This window comes from Leishmania martiniquensis, chromosome 34, assembly GCF_017916325.1.
Source record: "Leishmania martiniquensis isolate LSCM1 chromosome 34, whole genome shotgun sequence".
NCBI lineage: Eukaryota > Euglenozoa > Kinetoplastea > Trypanosomatida > Trypanosomatidae > Leishmania > Leishmania martiniquensis.
In genome coordinates, this window is record NC_090169.1 from 1,192,501 (window position 1) to 1,217,843 (window position 25,343).

General features: G+C 56.9%; 10 protein-coding genes across 10 annotated transcripts; all 10 read left to right on the forward strand.

The window, feature by feature from the left end:
• Positions 1-140: 140 nt before the first annotated feature.
• LSCM1_02316 (uncharacterized protein) lies at positions 141-1,439 on the forward strand (the record flags this gene model as incomplete). Its single annotated transcript, XM_067319899.1, has 1 exon — positions 141-1,439. The coding sequence occupies one exon, from the start codon at positions 141-143 to the stop codon at positions 1,437-1,439; it is 1,299 nt and encodes a 432-aa protein (XP_067175274.1).
• Positions 1,440-7,882: 6,443 nt separating this feature from the next.
• On the forward strand, positions 7,883-8,152 carry LSCM1_02317 (uncharacterized protein; the record flags this gene model as incomplete). The annotated part of the gene is made up of 1 exon (XM_067319900.1): positions 7,883-8,152. One exon carries the CDS (start codon positions 7,883-7,885, stop codon positions 8,150-8,152), a length of 270 nt encoding a protein of 89 aa, XP_067175275.1.
• Positions 8,153-8,901: 749 nt separating this feature from the next.
• LSCM1_02318 (uncharacterized protein) lies at positions 8,902-9,474 on the forward strand (the record flags this gene model as incomplete). The annotated part of the gene is made up of 1 exon (XM_067319901.1): positions 8,902-9,474. The coding sequence occupies one exon, from the start codon at positions 8,902-8,904 to the stop codon at positions 9,472-9,474; it is 573 nt and encodes a 190-aa protein (XP_067175276.1).
• A 1,270-nt stretch (positions 9,475-10,744) lies between these two features.
• Positions 10,745-11,629, forward strand: LSCM1_02319 (uncharacterized protein; the record flags this gene model as incomplete). The annotated part of the gene is made up of 1 exon (XM_067319902.1): positions 10,745-11,629. One exon carries the CDS (start codon positions 10,745-10,747, stop codon positions 11,627-11,629), a length of 885 nt encoding a protein of 294 aa, XP_067175277.1.
• Positions 11,630-12,440: 811 nt separating this feature from the next.
• Positions 12,441-13,709, forward strand: LSCM1_02320 (uncharacterized protein; the record flags this gene model as incomplete). Its single annotated transcript, XM_067319903.1, has 1 exon — positions 12,441-13,709. One exon carries the CDS (start codon positions 12,441-12,443, stop codon positions 13,707-13,709), a length of 1,269 nt encoding a protein of 422 aa, XP_067175278.1.
• A 1,025-nt stretch (positions 13,710-14,734) lies between these two features.
• On the forward strand, positions 14,735-15,427 carry LSCM1_02321 (uncharacterized protein; the record flags this gene model as incomplete). Its single annotated transcript, XM_067319904.1, has 1 exon — positions 14,735-15,427. The coding sequence occupies one exon, from the start codon at positions 14,735-14,737 to the stop codon at positions 15,425-15,427; it is 693 nt and encodes a 230-aa protein (XP_067175279.1).
• A 787-nt stretch (positions 15,428-16,214) lies between these two features.
• LSCM1_02322 (uncharacterized protein) lies at positions 16,215-16,790 on the forward strand (the record flags this gene model as incomplete). The annotated part of the gene is made up of 1 exon (XM_067319905.1): positions 16,215-16,790. The coding sequence occupies one exon, from the start codon at positions 16,215-16,217 to the stop codon at positions 16,788-16,790; it is 576 nt and encodes a 191-aa protein (XP_067175280.1).
• A 1,165-nt stretch (positions 16,791-17,955) lies between these two features.
• LSCM1_02323 (uncharacterized protein) lies at positions 17,956-18,987 on the forward strand (the record flags this gene model as incomplete). Its single annotated transcript, XM_067319906.1, has 1 exon — positions 17,956-18,987. The coding sequence occupies one exon, from the start codon at positions 17,956-17,958 to the stop codon at positions 18,985-18,987; it is 1,032 nt and encodes a 343-aa protein (XP_067175281.1).
• Positions 18,988-20,754: 1,767 nt separating this feature from the next.
• Positions 20,755-22,014, forward strand: LSCM1_02324 (uncharacterized protein; the record flags this gene model as incomplete). Its single annotated transcript, XM_067319907.1, has 1 exon — positions 20,755-22,014. One exon carries the CDS (start codon positions 20,755-20,757, stop codon positions 22,012-22,014), a length of 1,260 nt encoding a protein of 419 aa, XP_067175282.1.
• Positions 22,015-23,140: 1,126 nt separating this feature from the next.
• LSCM1_02325 (uncharacterized protein) lies at positions 23,141-24,943 on the forward strand (the record flags this gene model as incomplete). The annotated part of the gene is made up of 1 exon (XM_067319908.1): positions 23,141-24,943. One exon carries the CDS (start codon positions 23,141-23,143, stop codon positions 24,941-24,943), a length of 1,803 nt encoding a protein of 600 aa, XP_067175283.1.
• Positions 24,944-25,343: the final 400 nt, after the last annotated feature.

The window sequence follows — 25,343 nt, forward strand, 5'->3', positions numbered from 1 at the left end:
CATTTCTGATTGCTGTTCGCTCTCTTGCTCCTGCCCGTGACAGTGCTCCTCCGGCCAGGTCGCTGCACAGTGAAGTCGCTTAATTCTCTTGCGCGGGTCTGTGCTCGTGCGAGGACCTATTCGAGAGCGGCACACACAAGATGAGCACCTCACATTACTCTGCACACGATTCTGTCGGGAGCGAAAAAGGGACGGATGAGCCCCACTCGTCGCCGTCACCGCAGCGTGAGGCGGAGGAACAAAAATGGGACATAACGGTTTCTTTTTCGTGTGGCGGATGGTTCCAGATGTACTTTTTCGGCGTCGCGTACGCCCTCGTCGACTCGGGAGTGCTGCAGCGCTGGTACACGGAGGGCAAGCGCGTGCGGTTCACTGGTGTGAGTGCGGGTGCCCTGGCCGCCACGTGCCTTGCCTCTGGGCAGTATGACATGCTAGCAGTGAAGCAGTTCGCCTCGGCCGCTGCCGAGGACTATCGCAGCTCCATGTTTCACTGGTTTCGGGTGAAGAAGTATCTGACGGCCGCCATCGACAACTTCGGCGCTAGCCTGCGCGCTATTGACACAGACACACGCATGCGTCAAGTGCTGTCTAGCGGATCGCTTGAGATCGGCGTGACGGTCCTGCCGAGTTTCAAGTCGCGCCTGATTAGCTGCTTCTCAACCTACGCTGCCATTCGCGAGACGCTCCTCGCATCCTGCTGCCTCGTTCCGCTTGTCGGTTTGCCGTTCAAGATGGAGAGCACTGGGGAGTGGTGCGCCGACGGCGGCATCAGCAACTTCACGCCACGCATGGATGAGGAGGGGACTATTTCCATATCAGCCATGTACTTCCAGGATGCCTCGGTGCGACCACGTGTGTTTGTGCCGTCATGGTGGGCGCTGCGTCCACCGAGCACGGAAAAGTACAACAACCTGTTTTGGATGGGGTACAACGACATGATTGACTACCTCGTCTCCGCGGGGCACCTTAGCGTGCGCAACGGCAACTCCCTCCTCAAGCAGGAGATTGACTTCCGGGTACACGATACCTACATCGATGTCGCTTTTACCTTTTTCATGGAGCTCATGATGCTGATTTACATCAGGCCTGTTGTCGTTGTCTTTGTCTACGTGGAGCTCGCCATCTCGATGGTGTGGTGGGCGGCCAAGGGCATCCTCACATGGGATTCCACGTCACTCCGTAACCTTTACGACGGGTTCCGCAACTCCGTCTCGCTCCGCACGCTGGGGAGACTAATGCTGGGCTCGAGGATACCGAGCAACGAGGAGCGACTATCTCGGCAAAGTAGAGTGTTTCGCGTCTTCGATCCGGTGGCACTGGGCGGCAACAAACAGACCGGTCGTGAGTGCTGGAGTCCAAGGGGTGCGGTGCTGCTTGGTCGCGTGCCCACGCTCTCGCCACATGCACGGCTCAGCGCTGACGCTATTCAAAACAAATAAGCGAATGAAAGGCAAGCGACGACATGCACACACTCGACGAGATCGCGGCAGGTGTTCCTCCCACAAACTTCCGTTCTACGCTGTACCCCCGGCTGGTTCGATGGGAGCTGGACTTGGACGTTAGGGTTGGGGGTGGAGGGGGAGAATCAGATGCAAGAGTGGGTGGGATCTGGCTGTGCTAGCGGAACTGCTTCAGCGGACGAGCATTGTCTTCGTGGAGTGCGCAAAGCGTGCGATGCACCCTCTTGCCCTTAATTGTGCCTCACATATGCCAGGCGCGCAGACGAGAAGCAGGGAGGTAATAAGTGGGCGTGCGCGCGCGACAAGATTGGTGGAGGAGCGTCCTGGCGTCATTGGAGATACCGCTTGAGACTATGGTGACGGAGGCAGTCGTAAGCACATGAGCTCGGGTAGGCAGGGGACTGGCGGGCCCCCCTTTTCTTCAGTTGTGTCTCGTCTACGTCATCCACGGGTGATGCTGTTTCCGCTGATGACTTCATAAACCGACGACATTCGCTTCTTCATTCCTCCAGTGAGTCGAAAGGGACCATCTCGTGCATATGCTCGTGTGCCCCCATGGGCGACCTTTTTTTCCTTCCGCCCCTCTATCCCTTCGCTTGTCGGTCACCTGCTCACCCTGAGGAGGCGAAAGGGTTCAGCTAAGCGCGCTGTACATCTGGGCCCGGCAGCCGCGCGTCGAGGATGCCAGCCAGCCGCTCTCCCTGCCAATGGACGAGCCCCTTCTGTTGGAAGCAAAGGGCCGTGGGACTACGAGCGGTCGGAAAGCAGAGCGTTGTTGCATCGCTCTGCCACTGTCGAAGATCACGCCCTGGCTCGTGTTGCGCCGGAGTGACGTGCTCCACGTGCACACTGCCCGGCCCCCGCTCCGCCTGCTGGCGTAGGGAGGGCTTGAGCTACGCCGAGGCGGCGCGCACCACTTGGCTACCGGCGTCATGTGAGCTGCTGAGGCGACCTGCCTGGGGACTAGTGGGTGTAAGAGCGTGGCAGGGAACGTGCTCCGGTCATGGAGCGGGATGCAATGCAGCGAGGCATGATCACGCCTGCTTCACATCCTGCCCCTTCCCCTCCCCACCCAACGCGAGGTGCATTGTTTTCCGGGAGATAACGCTCGGGAGAGTCGCTGAGGTGAGGGCGCGGACGCGCGGGGCAGCAAAGGGAGAGCTTCACTCGTCATGCTCATGCGACGGAAGTTGTACGCGCGAACTGGAAAGAAGACAGCAACCGCAATGTGTATAGCTGACTCTCCTGCGCGCCCTCGACTCTTGGGCCTTCCAACTCGTCAGGTGAGGGTGCACGTGAACGAACGTCGCTTTCTTCTTTTGCTTGTGCGTCTTGATTGCTTTGGTAGCCTCTGCCTGCGCTTGTCACAAGTACACTCAGGCGTTCGGTACTTGTCACTGCTTCCATTGTGACTCGTCCCGTATGCCAGACATTAGAGGAAGGGAGAGGAGCGCACGGAAACACGCGCGGAGTAGACGGTTTTCCACACACGCCTTTCTCCCTTGATGCCAAATATGCCACACCCGGAAAGAGACGGCTCGGCTGCCGCGCCTGACGTATCCAGTCAAGGAGGAAGTGCGATCGGAAAGATTTGCAGCACCGTGAAGGCGACGGTATTGTTTGGCGCATGTGGGTGCGCGCACTGGTGCTCTAGCTGAGTCGCTTCGGCTACACGACCCTATTCTTGTAGTTGCCGCCACTCTCCTTTTCTCGTTCTGCATGTGGCATTACTGCGTGCACCCGTGGGTCTCGCATACGTCTGTGTTCTCTTCGTTCATGTCGGCGCGCGCCTTCGCTTTTGCTGCTCAGGCGATGAAAGTGTCGAGCCGTTCAGTTTTTTTGTTCGCCTGCGCGTCCGCGTCGCTTCCTCTATTTTCACCCTATTCTGAGAGAGCGCTGGCCACACTTCCCTCTCTACTTTTCCTCAGCAATTTCTAGCCCGGTTCCTCTCTCGCTTCGTGTCTGCGCGGTCGTGAATTCTATTGCGGTTGGCCCATGGGTTTATGTTTTCTTCGGCGTGGCATGTCTGTGCGTGTGGTTCCTGGTCCGTATTTTCATAGACACGAATGTAGGTGTGTGAGTGACTCTCTTCAAACTTCATGCGTGATACCCACTTGATCTCCCTTTTTTTGTTCGTTCATCGAGGCAGTTTTCCTTTTTTCGAGTGTGTTGTGTTGTGGCTCCGCATGTTGGCTGCTACCCGCACCTCTTTTTCAAGTTTCTAAGCAACATTTGTCGCTCATGTAGTTTCGGATTTAATACTTGATAAATGGCTCCTCTTTTTTTCTTTGCCAACGCCTCTTCGCCCTTTGGGGTCCTCTCACACTCCGTATATTTCGCTCTGTTTGTCTGTTGGTGCCGCTGTGTTGGTACTCGCTACTGAGGTGCTTCCGTTTCTGGGGGGGGGCAGTCGCGCAGTGTCGTGCGCACAAGCTCAAAGAAGAGTATTTCCTCCTCCGCGCATCACGTGAGCTCGATGTCATTTTTTTTCCTTCTGCATAAGGCATATAGCTTCGTTTTTGGTGGTGTTCTCTGCATGTGGGTCCGTCACAGCTTTTGCTGCACTTGATCTCTTTGTTGTTACACCGTTATGCGAGTGGGGCTGTTAAAGATTCGGGCGCGCTTCGCCAATACTAAAGTGATGACTGCTGTGCTTTCTTCACTGTAGCATCCCACTTTTCACAGCTGATGTCTCTACAGGAGAGACACGGGTGCAGCTCCGGCTGCAGATACCCGGTAGTGAGCGCCTCTAGAGTCGAAAGATGAAGGCCTCGACACCCAGTGTAGTAAATGTGCTCAAGCGCATCGAGAAGCCCTCCGTTCCCCCGTTCCGGATCTCTCATTCAAAATGCTGCGATGCTAGAGGAAGTGAGCGTGTGTAAGGGGAATTCGTGTGTGTGTGCGGGTCTTGACATGCTTGTGCTGCGTTTCTGCCTGCTGCTCGCCCCATCACTCTCCCCTTTTGGCCCCCTCCCTCCCATTCCCCCTCCTCCCCCCGCTGCCAAAAACAAACAAGCAAAACGTTAGCGTCCAATCATAGAACACATTCCCTTCACCTCTTCTCGTCTGTTCACTGCACCCCCCACCAACACCAACGGTCTGTGCCTCTTTGGGTGTCTGTCTAGCGAATTGGCATGCATTTTTTTCTCACCTCAGCTTTATGAGTATTGTTTCGATGATGTTCAGCTTGGATGAACCCTCCGCCTAAAACCGTTCCGCTCCGCTTCGGTGTCGCTCGTTTGCTGAGCATTCTCGATTTGCTACGCTCACACACAAGCTCCTCCTCTTGCACTTCTTCCCGCGGCGGTGGGCTGTGGCTGTTGTTTTTTCCCCTCGGCGGGGGTGGTGGTGGTAGCTCACACTAAGTCCTCACGTCAGTGACTGTGTGCTTTCTCTCGTCACCCTTCCCACCCCTTGTCATTTTGCTTCCTTCCCGCGGCTACCGGGTCTACGTCAGCAAGATCCCTTTGCCCGCGCTCGTCCTCCTCTTTCCGGCGCTCACGCGCCTGGCTCACAGATGTGTGGCACGATTAGGACCGTTTGGCGCCCTCATATGAGCTTTTCATATGAGAAGGGTGTTCGTATTCTCTGCGTACCCCACTTCATCGCCCCTTCGATGATGACCTCTTTTTGGGGGGGGCTCTGTTTTCGGTTGCTCTTCTTTGAATAGGTCCTCTTTCCCCTCCCCCCGACTTCCCACCTCGCCTCAAGCTTTCTTTTGTTCGGCGAGTCAATGGGCCGCGTACGGCTCGGCCCCATCCGCTGCGCTTGCACTGAACCGGTCGAGGACGCACCAGACTGTCGGTCACGCTGCCCAAGTCCTTTTCGCTTTTCTGCCTATAGCACTTCTCTTGCCTCCGTTCACCTCTTGACTGTGTTTTCTTTTGTTGTGGGAAGGAGGCCCCACGCCTGAGCCGTCGAGATGGCACAGCCGCAGCTGTTGCAGAGCGGAGCAAGTGAGCGATGGCCTATGGAATTCGAAAGAGATGAACGGTACGCATAGAGCTCTTCCTTGAGGTAATACTATTTCCAAGACAGTGAATGGGTTCCCTGGTGGCGATGGGGCATCTCTCCTCGAGGTTGTCATCGAGATGACACTTTCATTCGCTTTATCGTTCGGCTTCGCTCTTTTCCAAAATCTATTTTCTTCGGGCGAGATTTGTTTTCTTTTTTCGGCTCTCCCTTCTGCGGCTGCTGCGGTCCCGGTGGTGCTGTCGGCGCAGCAAGACCTCTGCCTCGCTCACTTCTCCCTCTACGCAAGGTGTCACTTGTCGCCCGTTTCATGCTTCAATGCCGCGTATGCGCGGTCACGCGACAGCCGACGCATGAGCCACCGGAAACCGGGATTTCGTGTGTGTGTGTGCGTGTGTGTTTGTGTAGGGGTGCGTTTTCAGGACCAGTTATCTTAATGGTGTACGCCCGGCTATGGAGGGGGATTGTTTAGGGTCGTGGGCCGAACTTCTGCGCTTTCATATCTCGCCCGTCTTGGGCTTTTGTATCGAATATCTTCTCTGAAAGAACGGATCCGCGGGACCTAGTTCCGCATTTTGAACGCTCGCACGCGGCAGACACTCGCCTGTCGTGAAACAGAAGGCGAAGCATTCTCAACTCTACACGAAAAATGCTTTGCACATTGGTAATTACCTTGTCGACGTAGAGCGCGCATTTTTCTTTTGGCGCATACCGGATAGCCGTAAGTTCTTCCAGCGCACGCAGTGCCCCTCCCTTATCACCCTGTGCAGCGAAGCCCACGCATGGGGAAAGCTTCAGACCGTTTGCGTACGTTCGTGCAGCCTTGTACAGCTCTCCTTTATTGGCCGCTTCCCTGACCCCCTTTTTCATCTGTTGTACCGTTAGCAGCGACGCGGTCAGCCGCTGACGAAAACGATGAAGCTGAAGGGTTTTCTTTTTTTGCTGTGTACTTCTCGCCGTCTGTCAAGGGGGAGCGCCACACGAAGGAAGCTCCCATGATTTTCTGGCAGCCTTCCGGTATTTTTCTGTCACTCTTCCTTGGCTCCCTCGACGCCACTCCCTCTCGCGCCGTGTATTCCTCCTCCTTTCATTGGCGGAGGTGCACAGTGGGTGACGATGGGGCATATTCGTGTGTGTTTTCATGTTCTCCACTCGCCGTAGCGGTTGATACATGGATATTGCGCTCCTCTTCTCACGCCGCTCCGTACTGGAGTACGGTCGGCTGTTGCGCGCCAGGATTTCCTCTATTTTTTTAAGCGCCTTTTCCCTTTCTGCGAAGCATGTGCAGCTAAGCGCGCTGTACATCTGGGCCCGGCAGCCGCGCGTCGAGGATGCCAGCCAGCCGCTCTCCCTGCCAATGGACGAGCCCCTTCTGTTGGAAGCAAAGGGCCGTGGGACTACGAGCGGTCGGAAAGCAGAGCGTTGTTGCATCGCTCTGCCACTGTCGAAGATCACGCCCTGGCTCGTGTTGCGCCGGAGTGACGTGCTCCACGTGCACACTGCCCGGCCCCCGCTCCGCCTGCTGGCGTAGGGAGGGCTTGAGCTACGCCGAGGCGGCGCGCACCACTTGGCTACCGGCGTCATGTGAGCTGCTGAGGCGACCTGCCTGGGGACTAGTGGGTGTAAGAGCGTGGCAGGGAACGTGCTCCGGTCATGGAGCGGGATGCAATGCAGCGAGGCATGATCACGCCTGCTTCACATCCTGCCCCTTCCCCTCCCCACCCAACGCGAGGCCGGTTACACGGCTATGTCGATGTGAGCTCAACTTGTGTGCCGTGCGAGAGTGGATTAAACGAACGTTTTTGCCGGTCACACGAGTGATGCTGCACGTGCCTATCTCGATATCCCTAACGACATCTCTGTGTGATACTGCATGTACGTATCGCGTTGAGGGTACATGCCATTCCTTCTACTATGAAGATGGGGTTCGTGAAGCTCTGTCTGCTAAGTTTCACAACATTTACGCAGAAAAGAAAGTAATCGTGGTTACACTGCTGAGTTTGTTACGATAGTTTATGTGCAGGAAACTTGCAAGTGGACGAGTGCTGCTCTTCCTCGACAGCAGACTCGTTCATTCAGTGGGCACCACTTGAGGCGGAGTACAACCTGACTCTGTCGACGTCGGCCGCACTGGCAGCGCTGGCATGCCTCGAACAGAGGCGATTCCTGTGCTGTGCGCGGTACTGCCCATTGTGGCGCGCCCGTCGGTTCCATACGCTGCCGCGCGTTTATGCATTGACAGGGTTTCCCATCTCACCTCAGCATTAATGGGATGTATCTCCATGCTCCCCGCTACGTCTGTCTTCCTTGCTGCCTCCCTCCCTCTTTCTTCCACTATCTCATGCGCTACAAAACCGATTCCTGGGCCGCACAAAATGAAAGCAGGGAACTCGTAGTCCAAACTGGATCGACCACGTTTTGCAGTACGAGCAGCTCTCTTGGCGCGGCCGATGCTGTGTCTCACGCACCGCGCGCTGATGCGGCGCTCGCAGGCGATTCTGGAACAAAAGTTCAGCAGCCATAGCAGTGGTGGCAGCCCCGCCACAGACACGTCCGTCGCTGGTAAAGTGAAGGCAGAATTGAAGAAGATGATAAAAATTCAGCTGGTGCTCATCCCTATCTGCGTAGTTTTCATGGTGTGGATGTACCCCACACCCACCGAGGAGGACGAGCGGCGGATGCGGCTGGAGTATGAACGAAATGCTGGCTGGAAGACATAGCTTGACTGCCTGGCAGTCGCGCCGGTGTTTATCCTCTTGCCCGAGGACACGTGGGTTTGTGAACGCACGTGCACGGCATCTTGCTCTCACGACATGCCTAACAGTGCTTCGCGTTGTGGAAGGACGGTGAAAAGTGTTAAGTTCAAAGGTAGCGAGAAAAAAACGTGCGCAGGAAACGAAAACCAAAGACACTCACCGCGCCGCGTAGAGACTAGCGCGTGTGCGAGTTGGCGAACAGCGGCGGCGCTGTGCGCTACTGGCTACTCTTTCCTCTCTTGGTGCGCTGACTTGCTGAGGTCAGTGCGGTTCTGATGTGGCACAGGTGCTCCTGAACAGATGTCCGCCACACAAGTTAAACAGCATCCTTACTCCTCAACACGCTGCTGTTCTCGTCTTTTCTTCTCTGCTTCGCAACCGCCACATCGCTGCCGGGATACAGGCACTCGCGGCATGACGCGCAGTCACCTTTTACCAGGGGACAGCAAAGATCGCATCGTTTTCTTTTTTTTGGCATCGCCATCGTCCTTGCGCCGAAGCGGCCACGCGCGCGATCTCCTCTTAAGCGGGAAAGGAGGCCGATCGCACACTGATCCCTGAGACAGAGGCACTGGTCGTAAAGCAGAAGACAGAAACGTTTCGTACAGGGCAGCGCACCTTCCATCAAATTCTTTCTCCCCCTATAGAGAGAGACTGTGCCCGACTCAGAGACGTCGTTAGGCGTCGAACGTATGGACAGAGAGAACGGCAAGATGCTGCAGCGTTCATGCACCTGGCTCTTTCTCAAGCGAATCCTCAAGGTAAGCAAGCCTCCCATGACCGGCTACGAAATCGCCGAGTTGCCTAATGAAAAAGTCCTTCATGAATTCATGCAGTTCTACCGCTCAAAAGGGGTGGTGGTGATTCTTCACAGCGGCCCCTCGTATGCCGCGTCTGCCGGAGCCTCTTCCAGCGGGCCACGCTCGCCCCTGACGAGCGCATCGGTGGGATTGTCAGTGAAGGGCAGTGCAACCACGACTGCAGGTTCAGCATCGGCGGCAAAGTCCAAAACGACCCTCCTGCATGATCCTCTCACCCGATCATTCATCTCCTCTATTAATGGAATGAACCTCGGCAATCCGGATGAAGTGAAGCTGGCCCTTGTGCCTGGGCCTCAAGCGCAGAGCTTCGTAGAGGAGTACAACGTCATTACATACCCCACCTCGCTCCTCTTTTTGAATGGGCAGTGCGTGCACCGCGTCGTTGGTGCGCGCACACGTGAGCTGTCGATCAAGTCTCTCTTCATGCTGCGTAATGGAGGGCGTAACATCTTTTCTCGCGAGTAGGCCACGTATGTGTACGGCTGCTCCGGGGAGCATCTGGGGAAAGTCTTGCCGTGCGCGGATGGAGTGACCCGGTGCTAGGTAAAAGGAGAAGGCGGTGAGCACCTCGCCATGCGGGCGGAGCGCGGGATTGGCGGGAGGGGAGGACGCTCTGACGTGAGGCATTCTTTCGGGTGATCTCCTTGGATGTCGGGGGCGAATCATTCGCTCTCTCTTTTCCCCTCTTTTTGGAGAGGCGGTCGCGGGAGTGCAGCTGCGGGCGGCGCTGTTTGTTGTATAGCAGAGCGCATCTTCGAGTAAAGGCAACTTTCTGCATGAACAAAGAGCAATCGAGCAGGAGCAGTGTGTGTTTTTTTTTTGGGGGGTGGCTCGGGAGTCACATGACGTGGGTGCTGGCGGCGTGCCAGATAAAAGAGGAGAAAACGGCATCTTAGCCGCTTCACAGATGGGTGTCTTTGTCATGACATCATGGGCTGCGATTTGTGGGCTCAAGGCATGTGTCGGACTTTTTGTGCGCGACATCAGTGCTCTCCGATGCAGTTGCTTATGTGCCCTTATGTTTCTGCATGCATTGCCATAACTGACATGCGAAGCGGATCGTTTTTTTCTTCGATGCGGCACCGGGTCTTGCAATTTCTTTTTTTTTTCGTTGTGGTTGACTTCGCGCTAAGGTGTCGTATGACATCATGCTCACCTCTTTCTGTGCGTGCGCCTGCCTGACGCCATGATCGTGCCGCTGCGTTCCGCAAGTAAAGAAGAACATCAGCGATGTGAGCTCTTTTTATAAAACGAAAAAAAAAACAAAATTTTCGCATGCGTCTCTTTTTGTTCGCTGTCTGTGTCTCGTTTGCTCCACGCGTGCGCCTGCGCACTCATGGAAATGATCGCACCTCGCCGAGCCGAGCAGAGGCGGTATCTGACGGGGCGGTGCCGAGGGTATCGTGAAGAGCACGCTCACAGTCCGCCTCAGGGGCTCTCATCTGGCCTGACTGAGAGACGGTCGCTACATGTGTAGTCCTCTGCGAAGTCGCACACACCCCGTACCCCCCTTCCCCTCTCTAACTTCGTGCTTTAACATATTTTTTATCGGGCAAAATAATTCAACTTCCCTCCCCAAGCAGCGCCCGAGAAGGCGTATACGCCCCTCCGTGTGTATAGACGTCAAGACGCGGTCTCATCTCTGGTCCGACTGCGGCCGGCTATCCTTTCCTTTTTCGTTACACGTTTAAACTGCTTCTCTTCCTCCGTTTCTGCTGATTCCTTGTGGCTCCCTATGACGTCCGCGAAGGACTGGGTGCGGGAGTCGGCTCTGGCTCTTCACCGTCGCGAAGATCGCGTTTTTCCCGAGCTCCCCGCTGGACACCCTTTGTCGATACGGCGACGCGAGGTGCAACGTTTCCGGACAGGTGCCGACACCCACAACCGCCGCGTATGGAACCCTTCGACGAAGGATGAGCTGCATCCTTTTCCGCAGCCGGCCCTGCGCAACACCAACACGTGTTACAGCGGCGTTGACGTCGTTACAACTCACTTCCCCGAGACGGTAAAGGGGTCCGCCTTTCTTAAGATGCAGGAAACAGTGCTGCCGGCGGTGTGGACGACCAATCGCGACCGCGCGCGCGCCTCCACAATACGCCACACATATCGATGTGAGGCGCTGGAGCATCAAGAAGGGCCCCTTAGCTATCTGGCCGCCGTTATCCGCGACGACAACAACCCTGAAAAGAGGCGCCGTCAGGAGCGATGGTGTGCGAGCACGACGCTGGAGGGCTTTCGCGGCAACCGCTTCATCGCCCCAGCCCCAGAGGACTCCTCGAATGCTGAGGCCCACCGTGAGCGAAACAGAACGCTCACGGAGAGTCTTAGGGGCGGCTACGTGACGCCTTACCAAAGAGTGAGGCAGCTGAACGTGTCGCTCCAGACGCAAAAAAAGCTTCAGCAAAAGGCGGCTGCTGAGAGTCTGGTCGGCTTCTACGCTTCGCAACCCGGCCCTGCAGCGTTCAAGGTGAGTAACGCCCACGAGTGGTGGGACCTCGATCCCGTGGCGGTGACGCGCGACATGACGAAGCGCGCAGAAGGGATGATGGCGAACCCGTACAGCACACTCTTTCGCAGGACTGTCTTCACCGCCACTCCCTCCGAGTCCCCCGATGTATAATCGGCCGGCACTGGTTGTTTCCTGCGATGGCCTCAAACCGTCATAGCGGCTTGCATACCGCCGTCTGCCTCCCAATAACGGAGGATCGGCATTCGGACAAGAGGCGGGCTGTTGGATGTTTCAGATGGGCGTACATGTACGAATGTTGCTCTTTCCATGTGTGCATATCGTTTCCGTTCTTCCTGGTCATGTTATGAATCGCGCACGCGCCCCCCCCACACACGCACATACACATAAAAAATATATGCACAAAAGGTAATCGCTAACATCACGAGAGAAGCGTTTTCGTAAGGGACCACGTCGTCTACACGCTCTGGACTCACGTTGATGACGGCCTTCAACCTTTTTTTGTGTGTGACTTGCGGACCCTTCGAGTGGGCCACTTTAAGTTGTTTCTTTTTTCTCCTAAATGCAACTACGTGGAGGTACAAACCTCCGGCACCTGCGTGGCGTTTCTTTTTTTTTTTCTTTTCATTACGCGCATCGTCTCTCGCTCTCCCTCTCTCTCTGACTCGTTTGCGTGTTGACAACACGCAACTTCTTTTTTTCCCCGTCGACACACACACACACACACGCATACACTCACAGCCTCTCACTCCCGGTGTTATCTTGTCGTTACTGCATTTCTCGAGGTGTGTGCTGTCAGAGGCCCACATGGTGAGGCCCAAGTACTACACGACAGTGCATTTCCATAAGGCGACGCCTCCGTCGACCACGACGTTGTCCACAGCATCACACATCGCTTCCCGCGTTTCCCTCCCTTTATCTGTTGAAGGTTTCGGGTAGCACGTGCATACGCACACGTCCATCCATGAATTGCGACCCGCAGAATGCGCTGCAGCTTCAGCAGACAGCGGAGAAGACAAGGCGACTGCTGCTTCGACGTAGTCCTTCCTCGGTGAATGGTATTCGTAGTTTTAGCCGCTCTCTCGGAATCGCGGATGACTTGGGTCGCACGCAGGTGACGGCAGAGGAACTGCAGCGGGCCCTTAAGGACAACAACGTTTTCCTGGAAGAGCACGAGATTCGAAATATCTTCACGGTTCTAGATCGCCATGGGAAGGGCACGATCGACCCGACAGACTTCATCGCTATCATATGCAATAGCCTCCGTCCGCTACGAAGAGTGTGGCTGCAGCGTGTGTGGCGAATCTTCCCAAAGGATCCAAGCGACGGTTCGGTGCACGTGCGCGAGCTGCAGCGGCAGTTCATGGCGGAAGGTCACCCGTCTGTGGTGCGCGGCGAGATGACCGCAGCGGAAGTACGCAGAGACTTTGAATCCACCTTTAACGAGAGTACCAATCCAGATGGCAGGGTGAGCGCACAGGAATTTGCGGAGTACTACAGCGGCATCGCAGCCGCCTGCGGCGACGATGAAGCCTTCGTGTCCCTACTCCGTGGCGTGTGGCCGCTGCCTGGCGTGTCAAGCGCCTTCTCTACCTCCCTCGCGAAAGGCGAGGTGCAATACCAAGGTTTCTACCACACAGAGCAGAGTTTAGGAGAGAAGATGGCTATCGCCAACCGCGAGGCGGCGAGGTCGGAAGCAATGCGCATGATTCGTTACGAGCATGCGCCGGCCGTCCTCAGTAGCGCTGCCAAGGCCCGCAGCTTGTGTCTTTCTCTTGCACGAGCGGACGAGTCACGCACCGGTTTCCTTAGTGAGGCAACGTTTATGGGTGTGCTGCGGCAGCACCGCCTCTACGTACCGAAAGCATCTCTGCTGAAGTGCCTCGACACAAACGGCGACAGCTCAGTCGATATCAAGTATTACGAAGAGCTGCTCCTGCCTGCACCTTCTGCGGCGCGTGTTATGCTTCTAGCGCGGTTGTGGTCGCGCTGCTTCGAGAACAAAGACACCGCCTATCGCGCGCCGGTGCAGGAGCTGCACCTCAAGTACCATGCCTCGAGCCCAGCCGACAAGAATGACTTCCTGACTGCCTGGGATGTGCGTACGGCGGTGGACGGCAAAGTGGACTTTGAAGAGCTTGTGCAGTGGTACGTGCCGCAGAGTCTGGCGGTGCAACGCGACAAGGACTTCGAGGACCTCCTGCACCGACAGTGGGGAGACTACGACGAGTAGGGATGAACTCGGCTCGTTTCGAGGCGTGTGAGGCATGGTATCTCGTGGCGCGTCACACGTTGTGCCGTCGCCACTCCTTACGCTCTGCTACTGCTGTGGTCGGCCCATATGTAAACCAAAGAGCGGTCATTTCATACCGCCTGCCGCTGAATACCCCTTCTCAGTATGGCCATAATTTTTTTTGGCTTCATTGCCGATTCTTTCCTTTTCACAGACGCACACACCCACGCCCAACAAGCACGCAACACGTCAGGCGGTCAGCAGGCGAACGCGTTTTTTCCGTGTCTCATGTGTCTGCGTTTTCAGCGACATGTTCTCTCTTTCTGTGCTATTGTCGACCTCATGTAAAGTAGCCGTCATTGCTTATGTGTGTGTGTGTGTGTCTGTGTGCAAGTGCGCAGCGATGCGGGAAGGGGAAGTGAGATAGAGGGGCGGAGATGAAAAGTCTTCATGTGAATGGCAGAGAGATCGTAACACCTTCGCTGACCTCTCCTTCTTTGCTCTCTCCCCCTTTCTCTCTCGTGTTCGCGCTCTTTGTTTGAATGCCGTCCGAGTGAAGCGCTCGATAGAACACATATGTGTTGCTCAGTGATGAAATACGAAGCAAGTCCTCTGTAGATGCCGCCGACGTTGATTCAGTGCTGCATGCGTTTCTCCCCTCTCCCTTTCAGCCGAACTACGAGCGCATTTTATACGCCGGCCGGCGCGATACCAATCCACACTGGCCGCTGAAGGACAAGAGTGCTGGGTAGTACTGCGCTGAAGTTTTTACTCTCACTCCCACCCCTACCCCCACCACGACCGCGCTCGCGGCCGCAGGCGCGCAGCCACGTACGCCATGATGCTTGGATCTTTTTACAGTTTCGCCTCCTCTCCTCGTGCTCTGGCGCTCTCTTCGCGGTCTCAGGGCCTTTCATGACCCAGTAGACCGCCCCCCTCCCTTCCTCCCTCCCGCCGACGCTCAGGAGCTTGTCAACTGCACACCAACTTTTAGGCGTGTCTCTATCACACGCGCTTGCGTAGGCATGCTGAGGATTTTTATGGAGGGGCTCACGCAGCCCCCGCAGATTTCTTTGAGCGTTTCTTATTCCCTCGCGCTGCTGCTGGCCCTGTCAGCGGCACCGCTTACGTTGCTCACCGAGAAAATCGTCGGCGTGTACCTCGCTGTGCAATTCGCTTGGTCACTGCTGCTGTCGATCCATGCGAAGCGTGCGATCGGGTCGCAGTCGGCGCGTCGCGAGCTCGAGCAACAGGCAAAAGAGGCGTGGCTCAAGTGGATTGACGTGTTGCGATTCAGTGTTGCCGAGCTTGTCTGCCGCCACACTATGGGCTTTGAGGCTGGTGCGCAGGTCTGCATGCTCTATGGCGGCACGGGTGCGCTACGGGCGATCGCAAAGCCGTTCTTCTACGCACTGTTGTGTCTGAGCACTGGGCCGGAGTGGGCTACCAAGTTGACTGGGTACAGTCTCTCTTCTCTGCTCGAATTTGTAGACGTGCGCGGCAAGCCGGAGCTGGCCAGCGGTCCTGCGTGGGCGCGTCACGGACGCACTTGTGGACCAGGTGTCAAGGAGACATCAGCGCGGGTTAGAGTGTCGAGTCTGGCACCGTTGCGAACGTCAGCTGCTGCAAAGAACAACAACGACCGCTGCACCATGCTGAACGAGGGCCCGCACTTTAACCGCACCGCCCGTGGGTGCCTGCTGAGGTATTCCGAGTGAAGGCCGCACTGTTGCACATCAGGTGCTACGCAGGTATTCAAGGGACGATACGTTCGGGTTGACGCGCGTTGCCGCCGTTGGCTACTATAACACGGCAAGTCGTTGCGCCAGGCTGTGCCCACGTGTTAACGTGCCCACCGCGCGGTAAGACGGTCTGCCTCCTTCAAAGACGTATTTCACAGGCACGAAGGCACAAGATCGACGTATTTCCACGCCTAAAGGTTTGCTCTTCGCACCCTGTGAGGCCCCCAACTACTCTGAAACTTCTCTTGCCGACATCACCCCACGGCCTCGCTGCCGCAGCAGCACACACACACACAAAACAAAGCGCTGTCCAACTTGAGCCGACATGTAGGCTTCTGTACTTCGTTTCCAGGACCTCGCGCTTCGGGGAGGGGGGCAGGATGGCATTGTTGGAGCTGACTTTCATGCACCGGGCCTCGACTCACTGTCGAACTTCGTTTCTGTGCGCAGTAGCGCCCCCTTCCGACGGATCTGCGCGTGTACTCGAACTAAGCGCGCTTGCAGCAGACCCACAACACAAGAAAAACGGTCACGCACCTGCACACACACTTGAGAGATGGACGGCCGCCTTCGAGGCCCGCGTCTTCGGGTACGTCTCTACACTTTTCCTCTTTCTTCTCCTGTCTTCGGCGGCTCCCGCACCTTTTTTTTGCCTTCGGAGACGACGACGGCTGGCGTACAAACAAACACCACACACGTAAAGCTGCACGTCTCTTTCTCTCTCCGTCTCATCAGCGAATTCTTACGAAACGCAGGGCGGTTGATGTACCAGGAAGTCGAGCAGGTGTCGCTGGTGGACCAGCAGCACCCAGAGTGCGCCGATGTCGAAGAGGATGAGCGGGTGCGCCAGAGCGAGTGCGTCAACATGAACATTCTTGCTCTGAATGAAATGCTGCAGCAGTTGGGCTCAGGGGGTGCGAGGAGCGGTCACAGCGCTCAGTTTGGAGGCGATGCGCTTACATCCATGTCCGCGTCTTGCCTCCCGCCTGAGATTGTGGATGCGCTGCTGCACTACCTGACGAAAGAAGAGGAAGGTATTCAACAACTCGCTGCGGGGGCGCAACTGCTCGAACAACAGCGTGTGCGGGACACGGAGAAGGTGGAGCTGCTTAGGGAACGCACAGAGAAACTGAAGAATGCGGTGGCCTGTATGTCTGCTAAAAGCTCGGCCGACATGAAGGAGTTTCGTGATTACGTACAACAGAACGCAAGCGCCAATAGGCAGCGCCAACGCGAGCTTGTAGATTTGACTCGCAAGCGCGAAAAACTAGAGTTGGAGGTAAAGCGGGCCCGAATGGAAGTGGATCGTCTTCGCAAGATCTCAAAGCGCGTGCGGTGATGTTACCGGGGAGAGAGAGAAGGAGGAAGAGGAACAGACGGACACACAGTAAGACCCCCTCCCGCTCTCCCTCTGCCGCACAGCGTGCATTTCTGCTGCTCGGTGTGGGCCTTCTCGCTTGCTCACGGCCGCTAGACGTCCCTACGCAACTTCCCTTTTGGCGCGTGTGCGTGTGTGTGTGAGCGCGCGCTCTCACATCGCTTCTTGTCCTCCTCCCCCCGCCCCCGCCACCCAGCCAAGCGCGCGTCTCAGACTCCTTTGAGGGGATTTTGAACGGGGACTTTTTGTTGGTTCAGTCGTTCAACAGGCGCGCGACCGTGTGAAATGAGTGTGGCCTGGGAAGGGGGGAGGATAGTGGCGGCATCGCAAAAGAGCAGCGGCCACTTGCGACACTTTCACTGGGAAAAGGGCGCGCCGGCGTCATAGGATGGCGCATCAGTGCGCTTTGCCGCCCAATAATCGGACCTTCTACACACACGCAGACACACACGGAGGAGGGCATGCCTAGAGTTCTCGATGGTGGCGCTGGGATGTTGGGCGATGAAGTTGTTCGACTAGATATACTCCTTCTGGAGTGCCTTCTGCTCGTGTGTGTGTGTGTGTGTGTGTGCAGATGCACGAGTTCTCTCAGAGGCGACCTAGCCACTGCATCCATCTTCATGAGAAACGTAACTGCAGAGCAGTGCGATGGAGATGCGGGCCTCGCACTGCTCGACGGTGGCAATTGCGCGCTCGCACTCAGATGTGCACGCTGGTCTTTACCCTTCGGCGTCTTTGGCTTACTGCGTCGTAACATTTTAGAGGGCATCAAAGAGGCTGTGTCTTCTGTTGCTCTATGAACCGAAGAACGAGTGCGCCCTTGGCGAAACGTCATCGACTCGTGTGCGAGAAGTCGATACCCCTTCAGCGCGCTTCAAAGAGGTGCCGCCTCTCTCCAGCCCTTTCTCTCTAATGCATCACTTTCTTTGTTCCGCAGCACTCCTTCACATTTTGGATAAGAGCTGCGCAGATTTCAGACGACACTGCCGCCGCTGCCGGTGAACCCGCCGGCAAAGTCAGAGAGGCGCACGCACACGCTCACGCGAGCCCATTACACCTGCGTATAAAGGGGTGGGGTGGGTGGGTGGGATCACATCTTCACCTTTGCCTTTTGCTGTACACCGCCATGGCCACCTCGACGTTAGATCCTCGCATGGCTTTCCATGCGCAGCAGCAAGATCCTGGAGCACCACAGCCGCGGCAGCTCATCTTGCGCTATTTTTACGAAAGCGGCACGGTGGAGCTAATGGAGGTGCCGAGTGGGCGGCTGTACTTGAAGCGTACTGCCGTCGACTTACCCGCCTCTGCCTTCACGGTGGGCTCGACGGTGATTCTGTTCGGCAAAGCGACATCCATAACGGCGTTCGCGGACGAGGTGACGCGTCAGCTGTGCGCACAGTGCAGCGAGATGACGACAGTCCTGATAGCGGAGGGGGCGTTCCCCTCTCTTGGCCGCTACCTGGCGATGCTGACAGAGGAGTGCCGGTTTACCATCAGCGATTTGGAGATGGTGTGGGTGCAGACGGAGTCAGTGTCTGCATTCGATTTGCCAGAGCAGCTGGAAAACACTCGCGTCGTCGTAGTCCTGTGCAGTCGGAGGAAGGCGGTGGAAAAGGGCTTTGACTTTGTGCAGCGAGCAACCGGCACCTGCACCGCCAAGGACGCGGACCAAGCCGCCACATGGGGCAAGCTGGGCCAACTTGCCAAAGCCAAGCCTTTGGCTGTATTTGACGACCCAAACAGCTCCGTTGTCGTGCTGAAGCCGCATCTGGTCAGCACTGGGCGCGGCGGAAGTGCACTTCAGCACTTGCTAGACGTAGGGCTCGAGGTCACCGCGCTCACAACCGTGACAATGAGCAGCGCGGCTGCCGGGGAGTTCATGGAGCCGTACTGCGGGGTTTTGCCGAACCTCGAGGGCACTGTGAGCAGCTTCGTGGGCACTTGTTGGGTAGTGCAGCTCGTTTCCTTAGAGAAGGATGCGGATGTTGTGGAGATGGTGCGCAGCGTCTGCGGTCCGTACGACACGGTTATTGCCAAGAAACTATACCCGAAGTCGATTCGAGCGCGCTATGGGGAGAGCGAGACCAACAATGCTGTGCATTGCTGCGACATACCAGGTGACGGGCCCATCTACGCAAAATTCTTTTTCCAGCGGTAGAAAAGATGCAAGAGTCTGCACATTGCCTTGCTTGGCTCTCCCCGTGGTGGTGTCTCTGTCAGCACGCTGGCACTCGCACTGTCAGCGCTCTGCCCCGCAGCGTGTGAGGAAGAGGAGGGCGAGAGGGGCGTCCGACGGACCTTTGACCGTGCCAGGTACCCCTCACCCTCTCTTGGATATGTACACTAGCTTTGGACGAGGAGGCACAGGAGGGGGGAGGGGCGGATGAAAGCAAGAGCGAGGGCTGTGTCTCACGTGGCTGAAGGATTGCTTGAGGAAGGATCCTACCACTGCCGGTCAAACAAAGAGATCCGTGAGGTTCGGTGTGTGTGTGGGGGGAGGGAAGGCGCGTCTTAATGCCTTTCGTACTGAATTGTATTCAGTCGCGTCCTTTTGCTTTCATCCTGCGCTCTTTTTTCGCTTGTGTGTGTACTTCTGTGCGCCCCGCTCGCGTCTCTATGCCACTGAGCCCCTTCGCCGCGCTCTTTTAATGTTCCCTCTTTTTCTCTTCGCGTCGCCGATGTAAGAGTTGCGGGCGCCAAATGAATCTGCAAGGATGCCCACCGGCACACCCGTACGCTAAAATATGCACGGGCACTGACACAGCGTGAGGAGAATCCAACGGTGAATACGCCACCCCCAAGTTACGAAGCAGCGCCTAATGGAGGCAGGATGTCTCGTGGACCGGAGACGAACGTGAAGAGAAAGGTCGGACGGCACTGCTGCTGCGTCTCGTCCCTCTTCGCATGTGCGAGTTGGGCATGTGGACGTATTTACTCTCGAGGTGTGATGAGACCGCCGCGCGGCTCTCACCGGCGTTTTCCTTCACCATCTGCTGCGTAGCACATGTCGGGATCTCTTTCCTCAGTCCTCTTCACGGCTGATCCCTCGTTCCTTTCGTTCCAGTGGCGAACGCGCCGGATGGAGTCGCGCTGTCACCGGAATGTATACGATTTCCGCACCTCATCCCCCCCACCCACCGAAATTCTCAGCCTGCCTCTGCATGTCAACAGGCGCCCCCCCACCCTCTCCTTGGCATCTTCCTGATGGTGATAGCACAACTTCGGAGAATAGACTACCGTAAGGGGCCTCCCTTTTCTCCATTTGCTCCTGAGGGCGAGCGTCTGTGCACCGCTCATCCGCGGGAGGGTCTTGTCCCTCACGGGAGAGTGGCCAGAGCACTCTCGAAGTGCACTGCGGCTGTTTTTTTTTTTCGTGGTGGGTGTGCGCGCGAATTTTTCTCTCTCCATCCCTGTGCATTTCAGTCAGTCGTTTTCGACGTTGCAATCTGTGAGTCGATGCCCCCTCCGTTGCCCACCTTTTGTCTCTTCTTTGGATGCTGGCGCTCGTCTTTGCGTCATTTTTCTCTCTCCTCCTCCTCGTCCTCCTCCGCGGACACACACTTACACACTTCCTCAGTTCTCAACTTCTGTCGTGCGTGGACCTTTGTCTCTACCACTTCTGCGAAAATTTCCTGTATTGCGTTCTCGGGTGTGGCCGCGCAGGTTGCGCGTGGGGTCGCCACTGACCTGTGCCATGCGATCTTCCAGAGTGACCCGATCAGCACAGCAGCTGCACGGCAGGCTCTACGCGCATCGTCCACGCTTGGAAGAAACAGACGCATCCTTCTCCCATACCCCTGTAGTCGTCTTTAGTTTTCCCCCTAGCACCATACACCCATAAGCGCTCCCCTTCAAATCGGAAGCAGCAATCAAGACACATGTGATGTCGTCACCCCGACCTCCGCCACCTCCGGAACAATCGACGATGAGCCAAGGCCTTCAAACAGAGTTCAGCCTTTTCCAGTACAGCGCCGGCGATGCTCTTAACTTTATCGTAGAGAACGGCTCGCGGTGCCAGTTGAGCGGCAAGGGCGCGTCGTCGCTGCCGGGGCTTTCCATGGTCGTGGAGCTGCAGGAAAGGCATGCCGTCCGCGACAGGGCGCACAAGTTCGGCATCATCGACGACCCTCTCTATCTTGAGGATCTTACGCACATCTGCACGCACGCGCAGTGGTGTGCGCACTCCCAATCCGCGTGCGCTCTGACCAAGAGCGCCATAGAACAAACTCTGCACCACCGTTCAGAGTTTCGGGTGCGCCGCTACGGCGAGGCCGTGATGCGGCTGGCCGACAGCTTCCCGTCGCCTGTGGGCTGTGACGAAAAAGCGCCATCGCCCGTCGCCGGCAGCCCGTCGGTCGCCACAACCCACTCTGCGTCGTCCTGCGTATCGTCACCGTCTTCCGCACAGGACTACTCGTGGCTTTCCGCGAAGGCAGACAGGCCACCAGAGGCGGACGTGAGCCTTGCCACTGGAGATGGAACGAGCGAGATGCCGGGGGAGGACGAGGAGGAAGTACTAGAAGGCTTTCTCCTGCAGCATCCTTCCTTCGGCTGTGACATGGCTGCAGCGTGGCTGCGGCGCCGCTACTTGCGCTGCTGCGATGTCATCAACGCCCGTCCCAGCAATATTGTTCAACGCCGACTTGCGCGATGCGTGCGACCCGCCCTGAATGGCGCTTGCAGCGCCCTCTTGGCGGCAAAAAAGAAGTGTCCGCCGTCGCCCGCTCCAGAAACCCCTGCCACCCCTTTCAACACGCCGGCTGGGCGGAGTTGGATGACCTTTCCCGGTACGCTTCGCCTTTTACGCGAGAAGTGCACCGTTCCGTACGAGGTGCACGCGGACTTCAGTGGTTGCGCCGATATTGGGCAGCATCGGCGCCACTTCATAGCCGTGCTCGGTGTGTTAGAGGTGTGCCATAACACCGTCGTTTCCCTCAATCTGGCCAAAACGCGCCTCCACGATGACGAGGTGTGGGTGCTGTGTCTCTTCTGCCGGGCCTACTTACGCCGACTTCAAGTCTTGGACCTGAGTTACAACAAAGATATCACGGATAAGACAGCTCAGCGGCTCAAGCGACTGGTAGCCTCGTTGCCGCTCTTGCACCGATTGTCCGTGCGAGGGACTTCGCTGAGCCGCTCGACTTGGCGAACGATGACGAACATTCTCGGTCGCAAGCCGAAATGAGTCAGCCTCGCGGCCTCCTCTCCCTCTCTCCGCGATTACTCCTCCGAAGAAAATCTGCGCCGGACAACAGGCGCACGGCTTATCTGTTTCATCTGTCATTTGTATGTGTGCAGGTGTGTGTACCTCTGTGAGTGTATGCGCCTTTTTTTGTGTTTCTGTGAGTCTATTCATAACACCCTTTCCCTTTCACAACACCTCTTCTCCCCTCACATCCTTTCTTCTCATTGTGCTCGATGGAAGGGCCCTTATGCGTATCGTTGACGTTGGCTCGAACGAAATCTAAGCTGTCCGCGTATTCATGAGACTGCAGAGACGCTGCACTTTTTCGTGAGTGGCTGAGGTTTTGGTTGCGATTTCTACTCCTCTTCCTTTCTCCTTTTTTTTTGTAAGGCTCTCTGCATGCGCAGGGGTGATGAGATGCCTCTCCTGTGGTCCACTCGTGCATGCTACGATCTCCTTTTGGGAACCGACGTAAGTGCTCCAGGAGTGAGCCACACAGAGGGGCCTTGCGATGTTATTTGACACGTGTATGTATGTAAGAAGAAGAGGAGGGGGAAGTACGGCGCACTCAATTTCCGCTCTTCTCGTCTGCTATGCTTTGAGCGACGAAGTAAAAGGCGATGTCGCTTACACTCATTTGAGATATCCCCCTCCCCTCCCCCAGACTGCTATACGGCAAGCGCTGCCAAGAAAAAAAAAGGTCGCCTATTTCGTGAGCTCATGAGGGAGCCGCCGGATTTCACCTCATGAACTTGACACTTCTTTTACAACCTGCATCACCCGTGGAGCCTCATCTCTCTCTTCGTAGAGTTGCGCTTTTGTTCAGCGGTAACGCGCCCACCTCTATTGCGGAGTATAGCGCGCGCCCCCCTCCACTATTTTCAGTTAGGGCGGCCGCTCTGGGACGCGGTCTTCAGTGCGTGTACTCGCCCATGGTCTTCCTAGTCCACTGGTGTACATCTCGCCTTCTCCGACTCTATTTTCTTCTCCATTTGACGCGCTTACCTCTCTTACCCGGCGCAACGGCTGAGATTATTTTGGGGGAGGTAGGGAAGGAGGGGGGGTGAAATCAGCTCTGAAAGGTGCACGCTCCGGCACACCCATACACATTACCCCAGGTATATTCATGTATCACAACGTGGCACGAAGCTCTTCGCGCTCGGCTCCGACGAGACGGCCTACCAAGGTGGACCTGGACACGATCGAGGAGCTGCAAGATGCGTGGAGTCGGCGGTACGACACTCTACGCGACGCGTCACCGGCACCGCTTCTCAACTCCCCTCGCTCTCTTCGCGCGTGTGCGTCTGCAAAGGTGAGCCCCTACAGCACCTTGCAGAAGCTCTCCCTCAAGCAACACCTGTTTTGCGTTCTTGGGAATCCACACGCGCTCACCTCGCTGCCGGACTCCGCTACCGCAGAGTACCGGGTGCTAATGCAGTCTGCCTTGCGCAGTTTCCGCGAGGCCGCCGTGGGGTTGGGAACGTCGCAAGAGAAACTGGCCGCCTTTATCGCCTTCAAGAAACAAGAAAAGCTTCGCGTGCCTCAGCTGGCGTCGCTGCGAGAGGTTCGACGTCGGCTTATGGCCGCAGAGGCCCTCACTGAGCAAGAGTCGTACCATCAGCAGTTAGAGGAGTTGGCCTCTATGCAGAACGGTGGCGCCTCAGTGACTTGCCGGGATGCCGGTGGACAAAGTCTACGGCATAGCAGCACGGCACACGCTACCTCACTCTGCCCTTCGAACGTCGAGGGGAGTCATTTGTGCCGTCGCCGCCCCTCTTCCAGCGACCAACCAGAGGAGACCATCACGGACGTCCGAAGCGCTCATGGACAGCCACCAAGCTACGGGCCTTGGCCACCGGCCTTTTTGGCGCCCGTAGAGGCATCCAACGAAGGGGGCGTCGATGACGCCTGCAGCGCCGGACCCCTAGACTTCGAGCCGATGCCAAGCCCTTCTGGGAAGCTTCCCTACACTCCGCGAGACGTCTCCGTGCTCAACAGCAGCTACTTCTCCAACCGCAGTATCCAAGGAAACGTGAGTAACCCGTCCGGCGCTCCACTCCCTACGTCGCGTCCTGCCACACCGTTTCTATTGGAGCGAGGAACTACGAGCGCAACGAGGTCATTGAAGCGGGCCGCTGACCGAAAACAATCGCTGCTGTCAGTGGACTCGAGCCTCGACACTATGAAAAACCTGAACGGTGAAGTCTCACTGGTTGGTGAAGAAGCAAGCGACGCCGTAGAGGTGCGCATTCCTGCACGGCAGGACCTCAGCATTCTGTCTATTAACAGCAGTGAACTCGAGCAGCTGTGGAACGCTGGCGAGCTGGCAGCCTCGTCGCGACTGCCACCAGCCGCACAGCGGTCGGCTTTGGCAGGGCCGACACCGCTCCGGGAAAGGGTGCAAAATGGGCCTCGATCAAAGCATCCCGTGAGGCTGCTCCATGAACCTGACGGGGAGCCAAGTCGTCGTCCTGCAGCGGACAAGGCGATCGGTGTAACCTCGACGACGTCCACCACTGAGTGGACGTCGGTTCCGCAAGCGGTGCGCGGATACACGAAGCACTCAAACTTTGCATCCCAGCTGGTGCCCAACCTGCTTACTCGCCCTGCTTCGCCACAGGCAGAGACGAAGTCGGTGGCGACTTCCTCGTGCGCCCACGTTTCCGAGACGCCGATCTCTGCGCGTGGCACGGGCGTCACGCGGAAGCAGGACGAGGCTGCAGCCCCCGCAGAGGCTCTACAGAAAGGATATACTGCATCGGCTGAGTCAGCGAACGCATTCCGGAGATATTGGCTGCCGTCACCGCCTTTGATCACGCAGGCGGAGGAGGCTGATGGGTTTCTATACTACTGTGCCAATCCGTCGCATGGGGTAACAAGCTTTTATGCAGGTAGGTGCGAGCTGCGTGCTGCCGCATTTAATCTTTAAACACTGTTCAAGAGTAGGTGACGGGATGCGTCTGCACGCGCGTACGCAGCTTGGCAGGGATGCGGGGAATTGGCGTGTAGGCTGCCGACGCCTGATTCAGCCTTTCGCCGCAACCATATCGCGGCATCGACCTCTGAAAGAGAGCGAATCCGGTCGGAGGTCGCGGAAATCGTCGGGGGAAAGTTTGGAGGGGGAAGCGTGGGAAGGCCTGAATGGCAAGGCGCCACTCGCGAGTGCCTTTGTATTTGAGTCGTTTCCACACTCATTCAAGTGGCCTCCGCTTCTGCCTTTGTGTTTCTCCTTGAGCCCATGACACCGTGCCTTCCCAGCAATGTTAGACGTGTGTGGGGCACGCCGCGCTTTTCGTTTGTTTGTGTCCTCCTTATTGTTTTTCTCTGTC